At 44.7% G+C, this 27032-nt stretch overlaps 1 protein-coding gene across 1 annotated transcript in view; it reads left to right on the top strand.

Annotated features, from left to right (window-relative positions):
• LOC110522983 (neurocan core protein) overlaps positions 1-27032 on the top strand; it is a 201490-nt gene that overhangs the window by 22775 nt on the left and 151683 nt on the right. Inside the window, exon 2 of the mRNA XM_036978016.2 lies at positions 11568-11647. Within this exon, the coding sequence (XP_036833911.1) occupies positions 11575-11647 (73 nt within the window). The 5' untranslated portion in view covers positions 11568-11574. The remainder of the gene's footprint in view (positions 1-11567; positions 11648-27032) is intronic.

The following is a 27032-nucleotide window of genomic DNA, read 5'->3' as shown; positions in this document are numbered from 1 at the left end:
TCCAATACGTTCCCTCTTGTCTCTTTCACGGCGAGAATACATCCAACCTTTTGTGTTGTCGGTAGCATCATCAGGAGAGAGGAAAAACACACTCTGCATTCCCTGCTGCCCTGGTCACATCCAGGCACATTAGATGCAATCAGAGAGAGAGAGAGAGAGAGAGAGAGAGAGAGAGAGAGAGAGCCCGTGAGGAGCACTCCAGTGTAATTGACAGGGCCTTTCAGGAGTTTAACGTTAATGTGGCACACAGCCTCCTCCCTCCCTCCCTCAATCCATCCTTTCATCCCATGAATAGCCCATCTCCTGCATCTTTTCATGTCAGCATAAACAATCCCTCACTCATATAGGGAACAAGGGCACACTACTGCATGTTCACTGAGAAACACTCATGCAAACACTCACAGGGACAAATAGGCTCCCGCACACACACACATACATAAAACACACTCACACACAAAGAACACACGCATGCACATGCATTCACACACACGCCGACATTCACATGCCCATACAGCAGATTGGCATTGACTTCATTATCATTCAACACCGTTGAAACGCCAATAATCCTCCTTTTATGAACTGAGCCTTCAGCCTCAATCATGGTGGGATGTGCGTGCACTTTAATTTATGCATGTGTGTTTTTGTATGCCCGTGTGTGAGAGCAGATGGTAGGCTGCGATGATGATGCAGAGCCAGACTGGTGGAGGGAGAGGCCAGCTACGGGCCAGCTACGGGCTCTCATATAGTACACATGCAGGCCAGCTACGGGCTCTCATATAGTACACATACAGGCCAGCTACGGGCTCTCATATAGTACACATACAGGCCAGCTACGGGCTCTCATATAGTACACATACAGGCCAGCTACGGGCTCTCATATAGTACACATACAGGCCAGCTACGGGCTCTCATATAGTACACATACAGGCCAGATACGGGCTCTCATATAGTACACATACAGGCCAGCTACGGGCTCTCATAAAGTACACATACAGGCCAGCTACGGGCTCTCATATATTACACATACAGGCCAGCTACGGGCTCTCATATAGTACACATACAGGCCAGCTACGGGCTCTCATATAGTACACATACAGGCCAGATACGGGCTCTCATATAGTACACATACAGGCCAGCTACGGGCTCTCATATAGTACACATACAGGCCAGCTACGGGCTCTCATATAGTACACATACAGGCCAGCTACGGGCTCTCATATAGTACACATACAGGCCAGATACGGGCTCTCATATAGTACACATACAGGCCAGCTACGGGCTCTCATATAGTACACATACAGGCCAGATACGGGCTCTCATATAGTACACATACAGGCCAGCTACGGGCTCTCATATAGTACACATACAGGCCAGCTACGGGCTCTCATATAGTACACATACAGGCCAGCTACGGGCTCTCATATAGTACACATACAGGCCAGATACGGGCTCTCATATAGTACACATACAGGCCAGCTACGGGCTCTCATATAGTACACATACAGGCCAGATACGGGCTCTCATATAGTACACATACAGGCCAGCTACGGGCTCTCATATAGTACACATACAGGCCAGATACGGGCTCTCATATAGTACACATACAGGCCAGCTACGGGCTCTCATATAGTACACATACAGGCCAGATACGGGCTCTCATATAGTACACATACAGGCCAGCTACGGGCTCTCATATAGTACACATACAGGCCAGCTACGGGCTCTCATATAGTACACATACAGGCCAGATACGGGCTCTCATATAGTACACATACAGGCCAGCTACGGGCTCTCATAAAGTACACATACAGGCCAGCTACGGGCTCTCATATAGTACACATACAGGCCAGCTACGGGCTCTCATATAGTACACATACAGGCCAGCTACGGGCTCTCATATAGTACACATACAGGCCAGCTACGGGCTCTCATATAGTACACATACAGGCCAGCTACGGGCTCTCATATAGTACACATACAGGCCAGGCGCCACATTGGGAAAATGTATGGCTGCTCAAGATTCAACTTGCACTCATCCGCTCCGGCTTGGCATTTGTGTGGATGCTAGTGTGGATGCTAGCTAGGTAGTCAGAGCGCTGGATGCTAGCATGGATTTTTGCGTGGATGCTAGCATGGATGCTAGCTAGCTAGAGTTTGAGCGCTCAACCAAATGGCATGCCAATGGGCCATCTGAATGTATGTCACCACAGACACATCTGAATGTACTGCACCACAGAGAGACATCTGCATGTACTGCACCACAGACACATCTGAATGTACTGCACCACATAGAGACATCTGAATGTACTGCACCACAGACACATCTGAATGTACTGCACCACAGACACGTCTGAATGTACTGCACCACAGAGAGACATCTGAATGTACTGCACCACAGACACTTCTGAATGTACTGCACCACAGAGAGACACCTGAATGTACTGCACCACAGACACACCTGAATGTACTGCACCACAGACACATCTGAATGTACTGCACCACAGACACATCTGAATGTACTGCATCACAGACAGACATTGTGTTTGTTGTGCCCCAGAAAACGCATGATCTCCTTTCTTCCTGTTGGAGAGCTGTTGTGTTCAATCCTCATTCAGGTTTTATAAGTTAGCTTATGGCTCTACGGTCTCAGCATTGTTTTCATCTGGATGCTTTTATCATTATGCATCAAAACAAAAACTCACCAAGGGAAAACACAACCAATTGAGGAAGGAGAAGCAGCTCATTAAAGGCCAACGTTGTCCTGCAAATATAGTATAATAAAGAGAACATTTAATATACAATATGGAAGTTCAGCAATATGGTTCCTGCAAATGTACACTAATGTTGTAAATGACTATTGTAGCTGGAAACGGATGATTTTTTATGGAATATCTACATCGGCGTACAGAGGCCCATTATCAGCAACCATGTGGGAACAAGCATAGACTGACGAGTTTCAGAGGAAAGCCCTATGTTTCTGGCCATTTTGAGCCTGTAATCAAACCCACAAATGCTGATGCTCCAGATACTCAACTAGTCTAAAGAAGGACAGTTTTATTGCTTCTTTAATCAGAACAACAGTTTCCAGCTGTGATAACATAATTGCAAAAGGGTTTGATGATCAACTCTTCTTAGCTAACACAACGTGCCATTTGAACACAGGAGTGATGGTTGCTGATAATGGGACTATGTACGCCTAGATAGATATTCCATGAAACATCTGCCATTTCCAGCTGCAGTAGTCATTACAACATTAACAATGTCTACACTGTATTTCTGATCAATTTGATGGGATTTGAATGAATGGACAAAAAAACTACTTTTGAACGGTAGTGTATTCTGTCACCTAATTTCTAATCTGTCACCTACATAGCTGTTGATGGGTCTGAGTCCCAAATGAAAATGGCATTGTGTGTGTGTGCATGCGTGCGTTGGTCTGTGTGCGAGTGGGTGCCTGCGTCCGTGCATCCATGTGTGTTTGTGTGTGTGTGTGTGACTGAATGACTGACTGCTGCAGGGACAATGACAGTGTGAGCTGATGGAGTGACAGGGGAGTGAGTGATTAATGAGCCTGGTTCATAACGCACGATGGCACGGAAGAAATGAGAGGAAGCAGACAGAGAGAGGGAGACTCCATGGAGGGATAGAAAGGATGGAGGGAGCAGATAGAGAAAGGGAGACTCCATGGAGGGATAGAAAGGAGGGAGGGAGCAGATAGAGAAAGGGAGACTCCATGGAGGGATAGAAAGGATGGAGGGAGCAGATAGAGAAAGGGAGACTCCATGGAGGGATAGAAAGGATGGAGGGAGCAGATAGAGAAAGGGAGACTCCATGGAGGGATAGAAAGGATGGAGGGAGCAAATAGAGAAAGGGAGACTCCATGGAGGGATAGAAAGGAGGGAGGGAGCAGATAGAGAAAGGTAGACTCCATGGAGGGATAGAAAGGAGGAAGGAAGGGAATAAATAGGGTAGACAGAAAGAATGATAGAGATCTTGTGGAAAAAGGGAAGAAAGTTGACAGAGAGAAGGATAGAAAGAGGCTCCATAGAGGGACAGCATGAACTCCTGCCTGATCGTAACAGCATATGGAAGCATCCTTCCCTCCCTCCTTCCCTCTCTCCCTGCCGTCTGGGTGGGACAGCATGGAGAGAACAGTCAGGCTGAGCAGAGCTTCCAACCAGCTGGGATGAAGCAGTGGAGACTGCGTAGAGATCTAGTAAGGCCCCCAGTGACTTCCCTGAGTCTTCTCAGTATGGGACACTGTCTCAGTGGGTGGTACAGGAGAGTACACACCTGTTCTGGTCTCAAGCATTTCGCTACACTTGCAATAACATCTGCTAACCATGTGTATGTGACCAATAACGGTAGTAGCAACGCTAAGTCTGTACAGTATGTCTAATCTGAAACGGGTTATGATTGTGAAAGGCACTGAGAGGAGGTAGGTAGCCTAGCGACAGGTAGCAGTAGCGCCAGGTAGTGGAGGTGGTAGGTAGCCTAGCGACAGGTAGTGGTAGAGGCAGGTAGTGGTAGTGGTAGGTAGCCTAGCAACAGGTAGCGGTAGCGGTAGGTAGCATTAGTGGTAGGTAACCTAGCGGCAGGTAGTGGTAGAGGCAGGTAGCGTTAGTGGTAGGTAACCTTGCGGCAGGTAGTGGTAGATGCAGGTAGCGTTAGTGGTAGGCAGCCTAGCGACAGGTAGCGGTAGAGGCACGTAGCGGTAGCAACAGGTGGAGGCAGGTAGCCTAGTGGCAGGTAGCTGTAGATGCAGGTAGCGGTAGCAGCAGGTAGAGACAGGTAGTGATAGTGGTAGGTAGCTGAGAGGAGGTAGGTAGCCTAGCGACAGGTAGCAGTAGCGGCAGGTAGTGGAGGTGGTAGGTAGCCTAGCAACAGGTAGCGGTAGCGGCAGGTAGCATTAGTGGTAGGTAACCTAGCGGCAGGTAGTGGTAGAGGCAGGTAGCGTTAATGGTAGGTAGCCTAGCGCAAGGTAGCGGTAGTGGTAGGTAACATTGTGGCAGGTAGCGGTAGACGCAGGTAGAGTTAGTGGTAGGCAGCCTAGCGACAGGTAGCGGTAGAGGCAGGTAGTGGTAGCAGCAGGTGGAGGCAGGTAGCCTAGTGGCAGGTAGCGGTAGAGGCATGTAGCTTTAGTGGTAGGTAGCCTAGTGGCAGGTAGCTGTAGATGCAGGTAGCGGTAGCAGCAGGTAGAGACAGGTAGTGGTAGTGGTAGGTAGCCTAGCGGCAGGTAGCGGTAGGAGCAGGTAGCCTAGCGGCAGGTAGCGGTAGGGGCAGGCAGCGGTAGGTAGCCTAGCGGCAGGTAGCGGTAGCGGTAGCGATAGCGGTAGGTAGCCTAGTGGCAGGTAGTGGTAGCGATAGTGCTAGGTAGCCTAGTGGCAGGTAGCGGTAGCGATAGCGGTAGGTAGCCTAGTGGCAGGTAGCAGTAGCGGTTAAGAGTGTTGGTCCAGTAACTGGTGAAAAATCTGTCGATGTGCCCTTGAGCAAGGCACTTAACCCTAATTGCTCCTGTAAGTCGCTTTGGATGAGACCTGCTAAATTACTCAAATGTAAATGTATGGCACTGTATATTGACTTTCTGGCTACAGTGCATTCGGAAAGTATTCAGACCCTTTGACTTTTTCCACATTTTGTGAAGTTACAGCCTTATTCTAAAATGTATTAAATTGTTTTTTTCCCCCTTCATCAATCTAGACACAATACCCCATAATGACAAGGCAAAAACACGTTTTTAGAAATCTTTGCAAATGTATAAATAAAAAAGCTGATATCACATGTAAATAAGTATTCAGACCCTTTACTCAGTACTTTATTGAAGCACCTTTGGCAGTGATTGCAGCCTTGAGTCTTTGTTGGTGTGACGGTACCAGCTTGGCACATCTGTATTTGGGGAGTTTCTCCCATTCTTCTGTCAGGTTGGATGGGGAATATCGATGCACAGCTATTTTCAGGTCTCTCCAGAGATGGACTCCAATGAAGTTGTTGAAACAGCTCAAGGATGATCAATGGAAAAAAGATGCACCTGAGCTCCATTTCGAGTATCATGGCAAAGGGTCTGAATACTTATGTAAATAAGGTATTTTGTTTTTTATACATTTGCAAAAATGTCTAAAAACCTGTTATCGCTTTGTCATTATGGGGCATTGTGTGTAGATTGATGAGGAAAAAATATATTGAATCAATTTTAGAATAAGGCTGTAACATAACAAAATGTGGAAAAAGTCAAGGGGTCTGAATACTTTCCAAATGCACTGTATGTGTGGCTGTGTGTACAGGTTTCTGTATGGGTGTGTGTACAGGTTTCTGTATGGGTGTGTGTACAGGTTTCTGTATGGGTGTGTGTACAGGTTTCAGTATGGGTGTGTGTACAGGTTTCTGTATGGGTGTGTGTACAGGTTCCTGTATGGGTGTGTGTACAGGTTTCTGTATGGGTGTGCGCACGTGCGCCCATGTGTGTTGTGACTGACTGAGAAATGTATGCATATGTCCATACAGGAGCAGGTTCATGTTGGCGTTGAGGTGACGTCCAGTCCGGCGAGCCAGCTGAGCTGAGAGAGTTGGTATTTGAAAGGACACTCACAGCTTGGCTCCAACTCGAAAATACAGTTAAGAGATACTCCTGAGTCATGCTGGTAGCATAGAGGTCGAAGACAAGAAGAATAAGTGCTGAGAGAAAGAGAGAAAGAGAGAGAGAGAGAGATCACCTGTTGGAGATGCAAAGAAAATGGCTCAAGATAGTGGCAAGGAGGGCCGGGCCCTGGGCATAAGCAACATAAAAAATGAGGAACTCATTTGGGGTTTGAAAAGTAGAATATCCAAGGTGTAGTTTCTACATTTGTTTGTCTCTTGTATGTCAGTCACTGACATTCACTCAATGAGCCATGTCAGCTAAAACAAAAAGATTGCTAAACTAGTCAAGACAGCTGTCTAAACTTGTAGTAATCATGGCCGAATACTGAATGGGAAACCAGGGCACGTGCCCAGGGGCCCTGACCTCCAGGGGGCCTCCATTGATTTCGTGAGTCACTCTCACTCAGATATCATATTAACATGGCATAAGTCATGCCAAAATGGGTAGAATTGTAGGAAATTAGCTGTAAAACTGCAAGTGTTTGTCTCTGCCCCATGGCAAATTGAGTAGAATTGCATGAAATGTGTTATAAACTACGCCCCATGGCAAAATGTGTAGAATTGCAGGAGATTAACTTTAAAACTAAAATGTTTATTTCCGCCATCGTCAAGAGGGGGGCCACTAAAATGTTTTGCCCTTGAGGTGGGGAACCCCCCCCTAACCAAATCTTGCTTAGGGCCACCAAAAGGCTTTGTTTGTATTGATGATGCGGCAAGGTCAGAGCCAACATAACGTTGTGACTTAGCCCAATAAAACACACATGAATAGAAGGCTTTCTTTGTATTGATGATGTAGAGAAAGGGTTACGGTGCTCTGAAGAGACTGTATTGATCTGGGATTGAACTGAAGTGGGTTTGTGTGTCATGGGGAGCCTTTGGAGATACAAGTAGGGAATATTATATTTTCTAGGCTTCGTTAGCAAGGAATTCCATGGCATTCTTCCCGCACCCCTAGCATGGTACTAAGGAGCCAAATAATTAGGGTTCTGAATTTTCCTAACCAGGAAATACTGTAGGCCTATCATGACACTAGACGAGACCCAAATGCAGACACAGGAGGCAGGTGGTTGGAGTATAAGATGTTTAATAGATCCAAAGGGAATAGGCAAGAGAATGGTCATGGACAGGCAAAAGGTCATAACCAGATCAGACTCCAGGAGGTACAGAGTGGCAGGCAGGCTGGAGGTCAGGGCAGGCAGAATGATCAGGTAGGCAGGTACAGAGTGGCAGGCAGGCTCGAAGTCAGGGCAGGCAGAACGGTCAGGTAGGCAGATACAGAGTGGCAGACAGGCTCGAAGTCAGGGCAGGCAGGCATAAATACACTGGCACAGAGAGACAGGAAACACAGGGATAAATACACTGGCACAGAGAGACAGGAAACACAGGGATAAATACACTGGCACAGAGAGACAGGAAACACAGGGATAAATACACTGGCACAGAGAGACAGGAAACACAGGGATAAATACACTGGCACAGAGAGACAGGAAACACAGGGATAAATACACTGGCACAGAGAGACAGAAAACACAGGGATAAATACACTGGAACAGAGAGACAGAAAACACAGGGATACATACACTGGAGAAAACAAGCGACACCTGGAGGGGGTGGAGACAATAACGAGGACAGGTGAAACAGATCAGGGTGTGACAAGGCCGGAGGCTGATACTGGAGCCAGAAGTTTTCCCTGGTCAGGTCACGTGATCGGGAAAAAGTCCTGCCTCTAGCATGATATCACATCATCATTTGGGCAGCATTCAAGCATTGTTCTGTTGTTCCTGTAATATTTAGGAGGGATAAAGCATGCCTAAATGGTCCCATCTATATTCCTCCCCTAGAGAATAGCCTGGCTGGGCTGTCTGTGTTTGTCCTTGATTGCCTTTGAGACAGTCTGAGCGAATAGCATGGCTGTAATGGACACCAGCTATCTGTGTCCCATCTCTGGTACCCTCGCCTCGGATTTCGCCCCTTGGCCGCTGCGCTGGGCTGGACGTCGTATCTTCAGAGCTGCCACATCCATTATTTATACACAGGGTTCCTCTGTCCTCCAACCAGGGACTGACATCTCACTGGAATTTAGTTTACACTCAACACACACTGGACCCTACGATCTGGAACAGGTCAGGGTTTATTTTAGTTGAGCCGGGCAAACACATACTGTACATGGTTGTAAAGCTGGTTGCTTATCTCTTTATGCTGTAAAATGTGGAGAATTGATGTAAATGTGTGCTTGTGCTCTGACAATGGTGTCCCTGGGGGGGATTAGTAAAGTTGTATTCAACAGTGAGCCTGATCACCGACAGCAATGAGACAGCCTATAGGGAGGAGGTCAGACCTGGCAGTGTGGTGCCAGGACAACAACCTCTCCCTCAGTGTGAGCAAGACAAAGGAGCGGATCGTGGAATATAGGAAAAGGAGGGCCGAGCAGGCCCCCATTAACATCGATGGGGCTGAAGTGGAGCAGGTCGAGAGTTTCAAGTTCCTTGGTGTCCACATCACCAACAAACTATCATGGTCCAAACACACCAAGACAGTTGTGAAGAGGGCACAACAACACCTTTTGCCCTGAAGGATACTGAAAAGATTTGGCGCGGATCCCCAGATCCTCAAAAAGTTCTACAACTGCACCATCAAGAGCATCCTGACCGGTTGCATCACCGCCTGGTATGGCAACTGCGCTACAGAGGGTAGTGCATACGGTCCAGTACATCACTGGGGCCAAGCTTCCTGCCATCCACCTAGTGTCTAAAAAATCGTCAAAAAATTTGGGAAGGCCCAAAAAATTGTCAAAGTCTACAGTCACCAAAGTTATAGGCTGTTCTCTCTGCTATCGCATGGCAGGGGCTACCGGAGCGCCAAATCTAGGACCAAAAGGCTCTACCCCCAAGCTGAACAATTCACCAAATGGCCACCCAGACTATTTACATTGACCCCCCCCCCCCTTTATTTTTACACTGCTGCTGCTCACTGTTTATTATCCATGCATAGTCATTTTACAAATTGCCTTGACTAACCTGTACCCCCACACATTGACTCGGTACAGGTACCCCCTGTATATAGCCTCGTTAATGTTATGTCATTTTCTTGTGTTATTTAAAAAATAAAAACCTTTCTTTTATTCAGTAAATATTTTCTTAACTTGAACTGCATTGTTGGTTAAGTAAGCATATCACCTGTTGTATTTGGCGCATGTGACAAATAAAAGTTGATTTGATTCGAATTGAATTTAAGGCATATTTTTCACAGGGTTTTCATGATTCTTCTATCAAGATTGAGATTAGGGCCTCACTTTTCTTCATTAAGAAATGTGATGAGTTACAGAGGCTGCTGCCGGTTCCTACTTCACAGTAGGGCCATTTGCGAATGTTTATTTTTGTCTGAAATGCCTTCTTGAACATGTGAACTTCCGTGTGGCTTAATTACAAACTTGTATTTGATCAGTAAATATGAATACACATTTTTAATTATCAGCCTAGTTGAGCCAAGGAGCAAGCACTGAGCTATATAGGGAGAAAGACAACATCTTTCTTGGGTAGTCATGATTGGATGAGATAATGGAACAGTTGGACATGCTGAGAGATGAGTCCTGATTGGTCTGTATATATCTGAACGGGCTCCTCCCTGGTCAGTATATAGATTTATATATCTCAGATTTTTGGAGAGATACAGCTATGGACAACTGCAAAAGTGTTGCTACAGCTCTCTAAAACATTGCTTCCGTAAATTTAGCTGAGTTTTTGAGGGAGACCTACTTTCTGGAGGACAATGCCGTGCTGACTCACATGCGTTTACATGTGTGGGTGGGGTGGGGCTAAGGCTTAAGATTGTGCAAACAATGCTGAATGGGCGTAAACAAACAAGAGTTCTCTAGTCAGTGTGAAACTTTCATTAAAAATTTTCAAACAGGTATTTTTCCCCTACTTGTCTTTTAAGTAGGGTAACAAGTTTTTCAACTTTCCCAGCATAACGTTCCTATGTTTCCTCCAACTACAACGTACGATATACCATTTTGAAGCTCTGAGTCTGTACTTTTATACATTTCAAAAAATAAGCAAATCACTTACATTTGACATACACTTCAATAGAGAAATCTGGACATACATTTGTTTGTATTCTTATTGAAAAATGAGTGAAAGAAAAACTATTATTGAAAGAAAATAAGCAATCTAACGTGGCAAGGATGACACGTTCTGTAGCATTATATTTCCAAAGGTAAGGTGTCAACCCGTGAGGCTGTTTTTCACCTTCCCAGTGACACAGAAAAGCTGCATTTTCCAATAAACTAATATAAACACTAGGCTCTCTCTCACATACCAGCTGCCTCCACCCTCACTAGATCCAAGAATTCCTGCATCTTTGATTTTGTGTGTGCTTAGTGAAAAAGTCAAATATGCCATGTGTAACAATTGCCATGGGAACATAGGCTTCAATCATGTTGTATTTGCTTGTTGTGTTGTGTTGCTCAGCTGTTTTGATGTAGAAGAGTGAAAACATACTTTATTTTGGTATAGGAATCAGAGTAAGCTGATGGGTTGCCAAATAATAACACATTCTTTGATATAAAAATATATTATCCACCTGATTGTTAATCAGACTGTATTGTAGACCTACTGACTGGGCTGTTCTAGGCAGAAATCAGTCTTTGATTGTAGGGAGAATGTAAAGTTGGCTACATTATCAGTGCCCTCCCCTGATGTAGGGCCAGGAGGTGATTTCAAACCACAGAAATCACTCCTGTCTGATTTGTCACTAGAAGTGCCTGTTGGTGATGGGATTCTAATGGCGATGCCTCCTGTCCACCTCTCAGCTGTCTCCTCCTGTCTCCACTCTAGCAGGAATGTTAAGGGAAGGAGAAAGAGAGTGTACATGCAAACATATCGGCAACTTGAGTGATTATAATTTGAAAGATCTCTCTCTCTCTCTCTCAGGTCCAGGATGCTGGGTGCGGTGGTCCCTGTCTGTGGACTGCAGGCTCTCCTGACGGCCCTCCTGCTCTCTCTGGGCTATGGTAAGTAGAACCATACAGGGTTCTTCGGTTTGTCCCAATGGGGGAACCCTTTTAAGGGGCTGGGCAGAACCCTTTGTAGTTTATGGAGAAATTTATTTTTTAGAACTCTCTATGTAGGGTTCTTTAAAGAACCCGTTGTATATGGTTCTACCTAGAACACTCTATGAAGAGTTCTACTGAGAACCCTTGGTTAACAGGCCACTTCAGGCCTGCAAGTCGAATTATGCTGGCTTGCAAAGTGATGTCAAATCAAATTGATTGGAATTCCTATTGGAATCCAACCAGAGTTAGGATATCCAACAAGTGCATTTGTTAATCACCCGCAACCTGCGGAATGACTGCCAAGGGTAGGGAAGATTGAATACTGAGACTACCTCAAACGGGTTAAATAAATCCAATTACTAACAGATTGGATTAGTTTAGAAAACGGTATGTTATTTATCTTTGTGTCGCATTAAATGCATCAACCCATCAATTACATGCAAAAACAGATATTACAGTGAAACAAACAATTCTGAAAATCTCCCTGCAATAGAGCATGCTGGGAAATATTATATATGGCTCTATGTAGAACCCTTCTTGCCTTCCGAATAATCCGTTTTGCCTTCCAAAGAATCACAAAATAACCCTTTTTTGCAAAAACAGTTCTTAAGATGTTAAAGGTTCTAGGTAGAATCCTTTGCCTTACAAAGTACCCTTGTCTTTAAAAAAGGGTTCATCTGATTAAAACGGTTCTTGGTAGCACTACCCTTTGGAGGGTTGCAGTTTATGGGGGATGGTTTAGGCACACACACTCACACACACACACTTCCGTCATCCCTATAGGGCTGGGACTGTTGGCAGGTCCTCACAGCTTAGGGACGAGGGGATTGATTCCATTCATTTTATCTCACTATAAATACTGGAGCTGGACTTTTAGTAGAGGCAAATGATGAGGCATTCAGGGCAGGGAAGACAACAAATCTCCCAGCTCCATTTATCCTGCAGTACTTAGCTCTTGAGTCACAGTCTCTGGAAAAACAGGAACATTCGCTAATCTTCCATGCTGAGCTTTATTTTGAGTTTTTTTTGCTGCATCACTTGTTAAATATTTATGTGACTTGTTCATATCCACTTTGATGCTTAAAACAACAAACTCAGCTGCATTTTGACAACTTAATACCATGCTAATACCGCTCAAAAATCTGTGTGTATTCATTAGTGCACACCATAGCAAAATGGTTTGCAACAGAAAATGTTTCTTGGCAACGAAAATGAGCGTCTCTTATTGAACAAGTTCAGATTGGTCCCTCCCTATTATGGCCATCTGCTTCCATTTGGTTAGTGAATATACCTCTGGTGAGAAACTGAATATATAGACACAGTCCTGTGTCTCAATATTTTATCCACATACTGTACAATGAGCCCTATAGTATGTCATAGGCAGATATTGAATGTATCCTGACCTATGATTTGCCTCAGTGAATTCCAGCCTGGTCTCAGAGCAAAACGTATTATATATATAGTACCAGACAAAAGTTTTGACACACCTACTCACTCATGGGTCATTTTCTTTATATTTACTATTTTCTACATTGTAGAATAATAGTGAAGTCATCAGAACTATGAAAAAACACATATGGAATCATGTAGTAACCAAAACATCAAATCAAATGTATTTATATAGCCCTTCTTACATCAGCTGATATATCAAAGTGCTGTATAGAAACCCAGCCTAAAACCCCAAACAGAAAGCAATGCAGGTGTAGACGCACAGTGGCTAGGAAAAACTCCCTAGAAAGACCAAAACCTAGGAAAAAACCTAGAGAGGAACCAGGCTATGAGGGGTGGCGAGTCCTCCTCTGGCTGTGCCGGGTGGAGATTATAACAGAACATGGCCAAGATGTTCAAATGTTCACAAATGACCAGCATGGTCAAATAATAGTAATCACAGTGAACAGGTCAGGGTTCCATAGCCGCAGGCAGAACAGTTGAAACTGGAGCAGCAGCAAAAGTGTTTAAAAATATATTTTGATTTGTTCATGTGCCTTCGGAAAGTATTCAGACCCCTTGGCTTTTTCCACATTTTGTTACGTCAGAGCCCTATTATAAAATGTATAAAATTATTTTTAGCATCAATCTATCATCAATCTACACACAATACAAAGTGAAAACAGTTTTTTTGAAATGTTTGCAAATGTATTAAAACAAAAAACAGAAATACCTTATTTACGTAATGTGAGCGGACCAAGTAATTGGGCATCACTCTAAAGCTGGGAGGTAGAATAAACGAGTCAGGAGTAGGTTTTCTTGATTGAACACAGTTCTCTATTGAGGGCATTTGGTCAACACAAACACTCCAACATAATCAATGAAAATCTCCCAAGAAAAAACATACATCTTCTTCTCCAGATGAAACAGGAACACAATACGATTGATCATCCTTGAGATGTTTCTTCAACCTGATTGGAGTCCACCTGTGGTAAATTGATTGGACATGATTTGGAAAGGCACACACCTGTCTATGTAAGGTCCCACAGATGACAGTGCATGTCAGAGAAAAAAACCAAGCCATGAGGTCTAAGGAATTGTCCGTAGAGCTCCGAGACAGATTCCAAGAACACAGGATGAGATGTTACTATCCTTTGTGCAAGCGCTTCCAAGAGTTAATGAACAGTGAGCCTGGTGAAATTTGCCATTATGAATGCCGGAGAAATGGTACATCCCGCCATTATACCTACATTCAGGCACTGCTCCTGGAAGTACGACTTCACCAGGGTTGTGATGGTGTCCGGTATGTGGAAAAATCTGAAGGCAGACCACAGGAGTTCATGGGGCACAGAGCCAAATGCATTGGCGAGGTCGAGAAAGACTACATGGAGGTCCCTTTTCTCCACCCTCGACATTCAGTAAGGAAATTGGGCGGAATTGGCTGATGTTCATTGCATCCTTCTCCTTAGGGATCAGGACCCCGCCTGCCCTACGCCACACGTTGGGTATTATCTTCTTTTGCCAAGCTGTTCTCATAAGCCTCCAGAGGAACCTCAGGACGTCTGGTGCGTTCTTATACACTTTGTACGGGACTCCATTTGGCCCCGGGGCTGATGCTGTTCTTGCCCATCGAACTGTGTTTTCCACCTCTTTCCATGTCGGAAGGGCTGGTCTCAATATGATGTTCCGGGGGTTTAATGGGTGGGATATCTGAATGGATGGCCAGATGTTCATGTCGATTTGAGTCAAAGTTTGCTGTTCTCAGGTGCTCCTCTAGGTCTTTCTTTGTTGTTTTTAGAGCTCCACTTTTTTCCTTCGTGAAGAGACTTTTAAGGAACTTGAAGGGATCTTTATAGAATCGAGTTCTAGTTTGTTCTTTCTTTCTTCTGCGTTTCCGTAGATTCTCTGCTCTACGGAGGGATGCCAACCGGGTTTTGATGTCAGCCTGAAGTGCCTCTATGCCCTCCTTTTCCACTTCCGAGGCCTTCTTCCACTGTTTCTTAAGCTGTCGCCTTTCTTGAACGAGGCGCTTGATTTCTTGTTGCCTCCTGGAAACTGGTGGGGTTGGAATCTTTCTCCCGCCTTTTGCCTCTTCCACTTTCTTCCCCTGGTGGATCCTCAACCCATGGTGTGATGTAACTTTCCTCCAACCACAGACACATACAGTGCCTTGCGAAAGTATTCGGCCCCCTTGAACTTTGCCACCTTTTGCCGCATTTCAGGCTTCAAACATAAAGATATAAAACTTTATTTTTTTGTGAAGAATCAACAACAAGTGGGACACAATCATGAAGTGGAACAACATTTATTGGATATTTCAAACTTTTTTAACAAATCAAAAACTGAAAAATTGGGTGTGCAAAATTATTCAGCCCCTTTACTTTCAGTGCAGCAAACTCTCTCCAGAAGTTCAGTGAGGATCTCTGAATGATCCAATGTTGACCTAAATGACTAATGATGATAAATACAATCCACCTGTGTGTAATCAAGTCTCCTTATAAATGCACCTGCACTGTGATAGTCTCAGAGGCCCGTTAAAAGCGCAGAGAGCATCATGAAGAACAAGGAACACACCAGGCAGGTCCGAGATACTGTTGTGAAGAAGTTTAAAGCCGGATTTGGATACAAAAAGATTTCCCAAGCTTTAAACATCCCAAGGAGCACTGTGCAAGCGATAATATTGAAATGGAAGGAGTATCAGACCACTGCAAATCTAACAAGACCTGGCCGTCCCTCTAAACTTTCAGCTCATACAAGGAGAAGACTGATCAGAGATGCAGCCAAGAGGACCATGATCACTCTGGATGAACTGCAGAGATCTACAGCTGAGGTGGGAGACTCTGTCCATAGGACAACAATCAGTCGTATATTGCACAAATCTGGCCTTTATGGAAGAGTGGCAAGAAGAAAGCCATTTCTTAAAGATATCCATAAAAAGTGTCGTTTAAAGTTTGCCACAAGCCACCTGGGAGACACACCAAACATGTGGAAGAAGGTGCTCTGGTCAGATGAAACGAAAATTGAACTTTTTGGCAACAATGCAAAACGTTATGTTTGGCGTAAAAGCAACACAGCTCATCACCCTGAACACACCATCCCCACTGTCAAACATGGTGGTGGCAGCATCATGGTTTGGGCCTGCTTTTCTTCAGCAGGGACAGGGAAGATGGTTGAAATTGATGGGAAGATGGATGGAGCCAAATACAGGACCATTCTGGAAGAAAACCTGATGGAGTCTGCAAAAGACCTGAGACTGGGACAGAGATTTGTCTTCCAACAAGACAATGATCCAAAACTTAAAGCAAAATCTACAATGGAATGGTTCAAAAATAAACATATCCAGGTGTTAGAATGGCCAAGTCAAAGTCCAGACCTGAATCCAATTGAGAATCTGTGGAAAGAACTGAAAACTGCTGTTCACAAATGCTCTCCATCCAACCTCACTGAGCTCGAGCTGTTTTGCAAGGAGGAATGGGAAAAAATGTCAGTCTCTCGATGTGCAAAATTGATAGAGACATACCCCAAGCGACTTACAGCTGTAATCACAGCAAAAGGTGGCGCTACAAAGTATTATCTTAAGGGGGCTGAATAATTTTGCACGCCCAATTTTTCAGTTTTTAATTTGTTAAAAAAGTTTGAAATATCCAATAAATGTCGTTCCACTTCATGATTGTGTCACACTTGTTGTTGATTCTTCACAAAAAATACAGTTTTATATATTTATGTTTGAAGCCTGAAATGTGGCAAAAGGTCGCAAAGTTCAAGGGGGCCGAATACTTTCGCAAGGCACTGTACCTGCATCTGTTTGTGGCCCGCTGTTGCAGCAGAACTTGTGACAGTTGCTGTGGTGTTCTCTTGTGCCGTGCTCTCATTACTCGTAGTCGTTTCCGGTCCAGTCGTTACCATGTTGTCAGCCAATGAGTAGTCTTCTGCCCTCGCTCTAGGGGTATTCTCGTATGTTGACTTTCTGTATCTAAAGCGGGTGTTTCCAACATACTGCGAAGCATGAGAAACTACAGAAATGGGAAGCTACCCCATGACTGTCCCGGGATTGTGTCGAGGCACAAATCTGGGGAAAGGTACCAAAACATTGGAACCACCAAGACTCTTCCTAGAGCTGGCCACCCGGCCAAACTGAGCAATCGGGGCCTTGGTCAGGGAGGTGACCAAGAACACGGGGATCACTCTGACAGAGCTCCAGAGTTCCTCTGTGGAAATGGGAGAACCTTCCAACCATCTCTGCAGCACTCCACAAATCAGGCCTTTATGGTAGAGTGGCCAGATGGATGCCAATCCTCAGTAAAAGACACATGACAGTCCGCTTGGAGTTTGCTTAAAGGCACCTAAAGGACTCTGACCATGAGAAAGAAGATTTTCTGGTCTGATGAAACCAAGATTGAACTCTTTGACCCGGACTTGATCCCGATCTAATATCTCTGGAAAGACCTGAAAATAGCTGTGCAGCAACACTCACCATCCAATCTGACAAAGAAACTCACTAAATACATGTGTGCCAAGCTTGTAGCGTCATACCCAAGAAGATTCAAAGCAGTAATCACTGCTAAAGGTGATTAAACAAAGTGCTAAGTAAAGGGTCTGAATACTTATGTAAATGTGATATTTCCGGTTTAAGTTTTTAAAAATTCGCAAAAAAAAAAAAACGTTTTTTTGCTTTGTCATTGTGGGTTATTGTGTTTAGATTGATGAGGGGGGGACGACGACAATTTCATCCATTTCAGAATAAGACTGTAACGTATCAAAATGTGGAAAATGTCAAGTTAAGAAGTGAGTATAGACAACTCCCACTGAGAAATAAGTGGGTATACAGCGTATATCCTCCACTACACCACTGTGTATAATTGGTTTGTATGTGTGGGGCTTTATCTGAAATTGTTCTTTACAGAGTCAGGTATATTTGTCCAGGCCTCAATTGTTCCTTGGTTAGCACCATTCGTTCTCACTGTTGATAATTCTAATAGTATAACTTCTAACAGTAACTGTATCCCGTGGTTAAATGGGAAAGAGTGCGGCGGTTCTGCCTGCCAGGAATAATCATCTCTGATTGATTGAGATATTCATTATGTAACATAATAGATGGAAATCATTCAATATATAAATTCTAAATTAATTTTGTAGCCTTTCCCCAGAAGCATTTAATGTTTTTCTGCAGTGGGCTAAATCAGGGTCACACAGAGTCATTCTTGATAGTCTTAAACAAATCTACTTTGAAACAAAAATAGTCATTGAAGAATCCCTACTGTAACATATCATACTAATGTGAGAGTCCCAGATTTAGTAAAATATTGCATGTTTTAAGATATTAAAATATAATACTATCCATACCAAACTTTAATTTGTATTTCCAGACACTAGCATTTCACCCCATCCTACACAGAGCTATGTGATAATTTTCTTTAACTAAGAAAGTCAGTTAAGAACAAATTCTTATTTCCAATGACAGCCTACCCCAGCCAAACCAGGACGACACTGGGGCAATTGTGCTCCACTCTATAGGACTCCCCATCACAGCCAGATGTGACACAGCCTGGATTTGAACCAGGGACAACTTTTTCACTGAAATGCAGTGTCTTAGACCGCTGCACCACTCGGGAGCCAAATCACTGATGAAGGGTTGTAGACTTCAGCTACTGACTTCAGCTTGCCTCGAGAAAGAATGCAGTGTGCACGAACAACCAAAAAACCAAAACTAACAAAAACTTCACCAAATGTTGTCATATATTCACAAAACTGTCCCAAAATGTTTTGGCTGGGAAACCTTAGGGGACAAAGAGAACAGTTAAGAGTTGGGTCCAATTTCATCGGAAAAAGTCTCCTTGGTGTTAAATACAGTCTGTGAACACACTTAAAATGTATACATTGATGGTTGGGATTACGGAATGCCAAGGTCATATTTTTCCATGTTCAGTTCCAGTTAAAGGGTTGTTCAGTTGCAATTAGATCTGTGGGCCAAACTTTTTTAATGGCTAGCTCAGAATATAAGCTTTCCAAAAGTTGTTTATATATTATAGAGATCAGTCCTTTCGGGAACTTAGATCATTTATTTATTCATTGAATGGTTTGGTAGTTGGGTTTCCCAAGGGACTCCATAGGCCAGCAAAGCTGACTTAACTTGTAAATATAGAAGAAAGAAACACATTATCAGGCATCTCCTATCTTTCAAATCTTGGAATGTTCTCAAACCGTTATGTCCGTGATATCTGTAAGGGTACGGATTCCACATCTGGCCCATAGGGGGGATGCAAAAGGCCACACAAGCAATTATTGTGAAATATTGGGGTATGGGCCATTTTGATTCCCAGTTACATTGTTTTACAAGTGTGTGCCAAATAGAAATTGTGTGCGCAATAATAGCACCAAAGCATAGTTTACATTGTTTAAGGGATACATTAGTGAACACCTCTTCCAGGGCAATAGGATACACCATATTTCTCTATATACTTAGGCAGGGGGCAAAATAATAATGTCTAAACCGATTTTAGGATGGGGAGAAATGCTAGTGCCTGGAAATACAATATAAAGTTTGGTGCAGGAAGTATTATATTTTAATATCTTAAAACATATAATATTTTACTAAATCAGGGACACTCAAATGTGTTTGGATACTAGTTTACTTCAGGCAACAATGAAAGGAGGGTGGTTGGTAGGGCGTATACCGTGAACGTCTAGCAGCACAGCGGTTGTGTTTTCAAACCTCCTCACTGACAACTTTAGAATTCTATCTAACTACTTACTACTTTTTTAGCTACTTAGCATGTTTGCTAACCCTTCCCTTAACCCTAACTCTAACCTTAACCTTACTCCTAAACCTAACCTTAACACAAATCTTAACCCTAACCTTAACCCCTAACCTAACGTAGGATATCATCCTAAAGCAGTCGAACATAGCATGTCTTACTAAAGCAGACAAACGTAATATATCATACCAAACCGGTCAAATGAGATCAAGACGGAGGATACTATACTGTGCGTATTTTATTATACAACCTCTATTACAGTGGTAGCCTAATGTAACGTAACCTCTCTCCCTCACCCTCCATTTGGCAAATCTGAACATAAGTCTGTCCTCCGCATTTCTGCTTACAAGCAAAAAGTTGAACAGGAAGTACCAGTGATGCGCACAATACAGAAGTGGTCCAATGATGCGGATGCCAAACTACAGGACTGTTTTGCTGGAACAGACTGGAATGGCATTGAGGAGTTTACCACATCAGTCACCTGCTTCATTAATAAGTGCATTGACGATGTCGTACCCACAGTGACCGTACGTACAGTCCCAGTCAGATGTTTGGACACACCTACTCATTCAAGGGTTTTTCTTTATTTTTACTATTTTCCACAATGTAGAATAGTGAAGGCATCAAAACTATGAAATAGCACATATGGAATCATGTAGTAACAAAAGAAGGTTTAAACAAATCAAAATATATTTCATATTTTAGATCCTTCAAAGTAGCCACCCTTTGAGATGATGACAGCTTTTCACATTCTAGGAATTCTCGAAACTAGCTTCATGAGGAATGCTTTCCCAACAGTCTTGAAGGAGTTCCCACATATGTTGAGCACCTGTTGGCTGCTTTTCCTTCACTCTGAGGTCCAACTTATCCCAAACCATCTCAATTTGGTTGAGGTCGGGTGATTGCGGAGGACAGGTCATCTGATGCATCACTCCATCACTCTCCTTGGTCAAATAGCCCTTACACAGCCTGGAGGTGTGTTTTGGGTCATTGTCCTGTTGAAAAACAAATGATAGTCCCACTAAGTGCAAACCAGATGGGATGTCGTATCGCTGCAGAATGCTGTGGTAGCCATGCTTGTTAAGTGTGCCTTGAATTCTAAATAAATCACTGACAGTGTCACCAGCAAAGCATAATCCGTTCACCTACTCTGCGTCTCACAAAGACACGGCGATTGGAACCAAAAGTCTGAAGATTGGACTCATCAGACCAAAGGTGTTTCTTGGCCCAAGTAAGTCTCTTCTTCTTATTGGTGCCCTTTAATAGTGGTTTCTTTGCAGCAATTCCACCATGAAGCCCTGATTCACGTTGTCTCCTCTGAACAGTTGATGTTGAGATGTGTCTCTTACTTGAACTTACTTGGGCTGCAATCTGAGGTGCAGTTAACTCCAATGAACGAATCCTCTGCAGCAGAGGTAACTCTGAGTCTTCTTTTCCTGTGGCGGTCCTCATGAGAGCCAGTTTCATCATAGCGCTTGATGGTTTTTGAACTGAACTTGAAGAAACTTTTCTGGATTGACTGACCTTCATGTCTTAAAGTAATGATGGCTACTTTGAAGGATCTAAAATATAAAATATATTTGGATTTGTTTAACACTTTTTTGGTTACTACATGACTCATACTCATACTACATGTATTTGTTATTTTATAATTTTGATGTCTTCACTATTATTCTACTGTACAATGTAGAAAAGTGGGTGTGTCCAAACTTTTGACCGGTACTGTACATATCGCAACCAGATGCCATGGACTACAGGCAACATCTGCACTGTGCTAAAGGCTAGAGCTGCCGCTTTCAAGGAGCGGGACACTAATCCGGGCGCTTATAAGAAATCCAGTTATGCCCTCTGACAAACTATGAAACAGGCAAAGCATCAATACTGGACTAAGATCGAATCCTACTACACTGGCTTTGACACTCATCTGATGTGGCAGGGCTTGCTAACTATCACAGATTACAAAGGGAAATCCAGCTGAGAGCTGCCATGTGACATGAGCCTACCAGACGAGTTAAATGCCTTCTATGCTCGCTTCAAGGCTAGCAACACTCAACAATGTGTGACAGCACCAGCTGTTATGGATGACTGTATGATCACGCTCTCTGTAGCCGATGTGAGAAAGGTTACAAATGGATAACCAGGATGCATAATCAGAGCATGCTGGCCACCTGACAAGTGTCTTCACTGACATTTTCAACCTCTTCCTGACCCAGTCTGTTATACCTACATGTTTCAAGCAAACCACAATAGTCCATGTGTCCAATAACGCCAAGGTAACCTGTCTAAATGACTACAGCCCCGTAGCGCTCACATTTGTAGCTTTGAAAGGCTGGTCATGGCTCACATCAACGCCATCATCCCAGAAACCCTGGACCCACTCCAATTCGCATACCGCCCCAACAGATCCACAGATGACGCAATCTCTATTGCACTCATTGACTACAGCTCAGCGTTCAGCACCATAGTGCCCTCCAAGATCATCACTAAGCTAAGGACTCTGGTACTGAACACCTCCCTCTGCAACTGAATCCTGGACTTCCTGATGGTCGCCCCCAGGTGGTGAGGGTGAGCAACAATACATCTGCCACGCAGGCCCTCAACAAGGGGGCATCTCAGGGGTCTGTGTTCAGTCGCCTTCTGTATTCCCTGTTCACCCACGACTGCATGGCCGCGCACTACTCCAACACCATCATTAAATTTGCAGATGACACAACAACGGTAGGCCTGATCATCGATGACGATGAGACAGTCTTTAGGGAGGAGGTCAGATAGTACGCAAGTATAAACACCATGGGACCACGCAGCTGTCATACCGCTCAGGAAGGAGATGCGTTCTGTCTCCTAGAGATGAATGTACCTTGGTTGGAAATGCGCAAAACAATCCCATAACAACAGCAAAGGACTTTGTGAAGATGCTGGAGGAAACAGGTACAAAAGTATCTATATTCAATGTAAAACAAGTCCTATATCGACATAAACTGAAAGGCCGCTCAACAAGGAAGAAGCCACTGCTCCAAAACTGCCATAAATATCCAGACTACGGTTTGCAACTGCACATGGGGACAAAGATCGTACTTTTTGGAGAAATGTCCTCTGGTCTGATGAAACAAAAATAGAACTGTTTGGCCATAATGACCATCGCTGTGTTTGGAGGAAAAGGGGGAGGCTTCCAAGTCGAAGAACACCATCTCAACCGTGAAGCATGGGGGTGGCAGCATCATGTGCTTTGCTACAGGAGGGACTGGCGCACTTCACAAAATAGATGGCATCATGAGGATGGAAAATTATGTGAATATATTGAAGCAACATCTCAAGACGTCAGTCAGGAAGTTAACCCCAAGCAGACTTCCAAAGTTGTGGCAAAATAGCTTAAGGACAACAAAGTCAAGGTATTGGAGTGGCCATCACAAAGCCCTGACCTCCATCCTATAGAAAATGTGTGGGCAGAACTGAAAAAGCATGTTCGAGCAGAGAAGCCTACAAACCTGACTCAGTTACACCAGCTCTATCAGGAGGAATGGGTCAAAATTCACCCAACTTATTGTGGGAAGCTTGTGGAAGGCTACCTAAAACATTTGACCCAAGTTAAACAATTTAAAGGCAATGCTACCAAATACTAATGTGATGAAAGAAATAAAAGCTGAACTAAATCATTCTCTCTACTATTATTCTGACATTTCACATTCTAAAAATAAAGTGGTGATTCTAACAGCTAAGACAAGGAATGTTTACTTGGATTAAATGTCAGGAATTGTGGAAAAACTGAGTTTAAATGTATTATACTGAGTTTTAAGGTGTATGTAAACTTCCGAATTCAACTGTTATTAGCCTCATTATGTTTTTTCTTATGTTACTATTTCCTTTTTTATTTAGCAAATATTTCTCTTACTTTTTAACTCTGCATTGTTGGGAATATGCTCTTAAGTAAGCATTTCAAGGTGAAACACCTGTTTTGTTCGGCGCATGTGACCAATAGAATTTGATTTGAAGTAGCGTGGTATTAATTTTAGTAAAATATAATACGTTTTGCTCTGAGACCGTGATGTGAATTCCTGAGTGCTATGCTGTGTGTCAGTGTGTCAGAGCTGTCCTTGCACATTACAGCAAGAGCAGTCATTTGTCAGGACAATTTAGTCCTCTAGCATCGTCACTCTGAAAAGTCAGGCAATAGTTTGAAAGATGCCTGGGTAAGGTCTTTTTTACCATCTGACTACTTGTCAGTGCGTGTTTCTCTCTCATTCTCCTTGAGAACACTTCGGCAGGTCTGAGATCATGAGCTGTCAGGGAGTAGTCTCTCCCTGAAGACAACAGCTGATCCTGGACCGGTCCTACTCCGAGAGTCTTATCTGGCCAGTGCAGTGGTCTGCAGGGGCTCGAGTAGCCGTGTACACACACTCACAGATTCTACACGAGAGACCCAGGATAATGGTAAAACCTGCGCACACACACATGTACACACACACACATGTACACACACACACACAAACACATGTACACACACACACACACACACACACACACACACACAAACACACACACACACACACACACACACACACACGCACACACGCACACGCATTATCCAGGGTGCAGGGTCTGGAAGGGTCTCCTAGTAGGATTGCATCCAGGGTCTTACCAGGAGGGAGCCTAGACCAAAGCCCCTATGTGCTCCATCTATGCCCCCTGTGCCCGCCTGTCTCCCAGCTCCGTCTGCTGCCATCTGCACGCCATTGTTCTGCCTTATGTCAAGATAAACAGCAGAGCATTGTGAGGCATGAGGAACACTAAGGCTTGTAGGCCTGTGACTCAGCAAGCTACTCCCTCAGCACGAGAGACGTGACTGGAGCAGATTGAGTGTTTTTGTGTGTGTGTACATGCGTTCATGGGTGTAATGGCAGTTATTGTAGTTGTAATAGCCTGCATGTTATGTATCCCAAGAAGCCCAGCGGTCACACATAGCATAAGCACAATAAAGTACCTCCCTTGAGTCATATGCCCAATTTCTTACTGACATGCATGAGCCTCTGTCGTGGAACAAGATGCATTCTACCCCTCTACTGTGGAGAGGGTATTTTTGAAGACGTCCATCTTCTGCACCACCCCCTTTTCTAACTTCCTCCTTTTCGGGTGAGTGAATATGGAAATTGGTAATGAAGGGAGACAGAGGGAGGCAGGGGAGCAGTGGGCACAGATGGGTGGCTCGCATTAACAGCTCCTCTGGTGAATGTGTTTGTTCGACGGGTCAGAGATGAGGACGGGGGGAACTGGGCCCTGTGCCATTTCAGATAAATGTATCATTACGCCACACAGGGCGCGGGCATTAGTCACGCCAGCAGCCTCCGAGTGGCACTAAACCGACGTGTGGCGGGATGGGACAGGGAGGGACAGGGCAGGAGCAGGGACAGGGATGAGACAGGGCTGAAACAGGGATGAGACAGGACGGGGCTTGGACGGGGATGGGACAGGGCTGGAACAGGGATGAGACAGGACTGGGCTTGGACAGGGATGGGACAGGAGCTGGGACAGGGCTGGAACAGGGATGGGACAGGACGGGGCTTGGACGGGGATGGGACAGGGCTGAGACAAGGCTGGGACAGGGATGAGACAGGGCTGGGACAGGGATGAGACAGGGCGGAGACAGGGCTGAGACAGGGCTGAGACAGGGATGAGACAGGGATGAGACAGGGCTGGGACAGGGATGAGACAGGGCGGAGACAGGGCTGAGACAGGGCTGAGACAGGGATGAGACAGGGCTGGGACAGGGCGGAGACAAGGCTGAGACAGGGATGGGACAGGGCTGGGACAGGGATGAGACAGGGCTGAGACAGGGCTGAGACAGGGCTGGGACAGGGATGAGACAGGGCTGGGACAGGGCTGAGACAGGGCTGAGACAGGGCTGAGACGGGACTGAGACGGGACTGAGACGGGGCTGAGACGGGGCTGAGACGGGGCTGAGACGGGGCTGAGACGGGGCTGAGACAGGGCTGAGACAGGGCTGAGACGGGGCTGAGACAGGGCTGTGACAGGGCTCAGACGCAGGCCCCTATCCCCAGTTATGGCTATTATTCATAGCTAGAGGAGGGGGAGAGGAGAAGAGGAAGGGGAATGGGTCCCGGAGAGATGATTTTATACGAGAGAGTCCCAGCACGGGAATGTCATTCCAAGCCCATGTGTGGTGCCTGTCTGTTGAAGGCCCGCTGTGCACTCGCTACAACATATAAACACAAACACAAACACACACACACACGCACACGCACAAACACACACACTAGCTTAATCTACTGTCAGACGGGCAGCTCTGACTGCAGGAAAGATGGCAGGCCGGAGGAGTGGGATGGAGGAATGAAGGAGTGGAGCGGAGGGGGTAGAGAAGCGGAGGTTTTCTGTCAAAACTGTGCCAACTGTGCCAGTTGGTGACCACTCTGCAAAGCTGCCTCCAGGGCAAGATTCATGACAATAAATTCCAACCTACACTGAAAGACAGAGGATGTGGTTTTCTCTAAAACCCCACCTCCCTGTCTCAGCTTGTGGTGTCTCTGTTGCCATGGTTATCATTAGGGCTGATTTAGGAGGAGTTAGCATCTGCAAGATAACAGCTTCAACATCCCCCTCTCTCTACTCTCTTTAATTTCCCTCTGTATCTCTCCTCTCTCTCTCTCTTCCCTCTCGCTCGCCTCTCTCCTCACTCTCTTGTTCAAATACTTGTCCTTGTATGTATTGTAGATAGATCCAGGCATTTATATATAAAAAGACACAGCCTTCTAATAGAACAGATAAACAGTTTTGTTAGCACATTCTAAATCAGAAACAGAGAGAGAGAGAGAGAGAGAGAGAGAGAGAGAGAGAGAGCTCAGACAGAAGATGTTTCTTGATTTATGACAACGCAAATACCAGACACATCGCTAGTCAATGCCAATGACACACTTGATCAGCTCAGAGCCAGGTGGCTGGTCTAATAGAAGACAATGGGGCCTTTATTTATCATTGAAAAGCCCATTACAGGTAAGACCGGGCGGAGAGGTGTCGGCCATTGTGCACTTATAACTGTGGAAGAACGCATTAACAGCCTCTCTCTGCTCGAGGCAGATAAAGGCTTCTTTCTGCCTGCAGTTGATCATTTCCTGCTGCTCAAAAAAAGGAAGATGACAAATGTGACCAAG

This window comes from Oncorhynchus mykiss, chromosome 5, assembly GCF_057628025.1.
Source record: "Oncorhynchus mykiss isolate SJ-2025 chromosome 5, ASM5762802v1, whole genome shotgun sequence".
NCBI lineage: Eukaryota > Metazoa > Chordata > Actinopteri > Salmoniformes > Salmonidae > Oncorhynchus > Oncorhynchus mykiss.
This window is presented reverse-complemented; position numbering and strand designations above follow the sequence as displayed.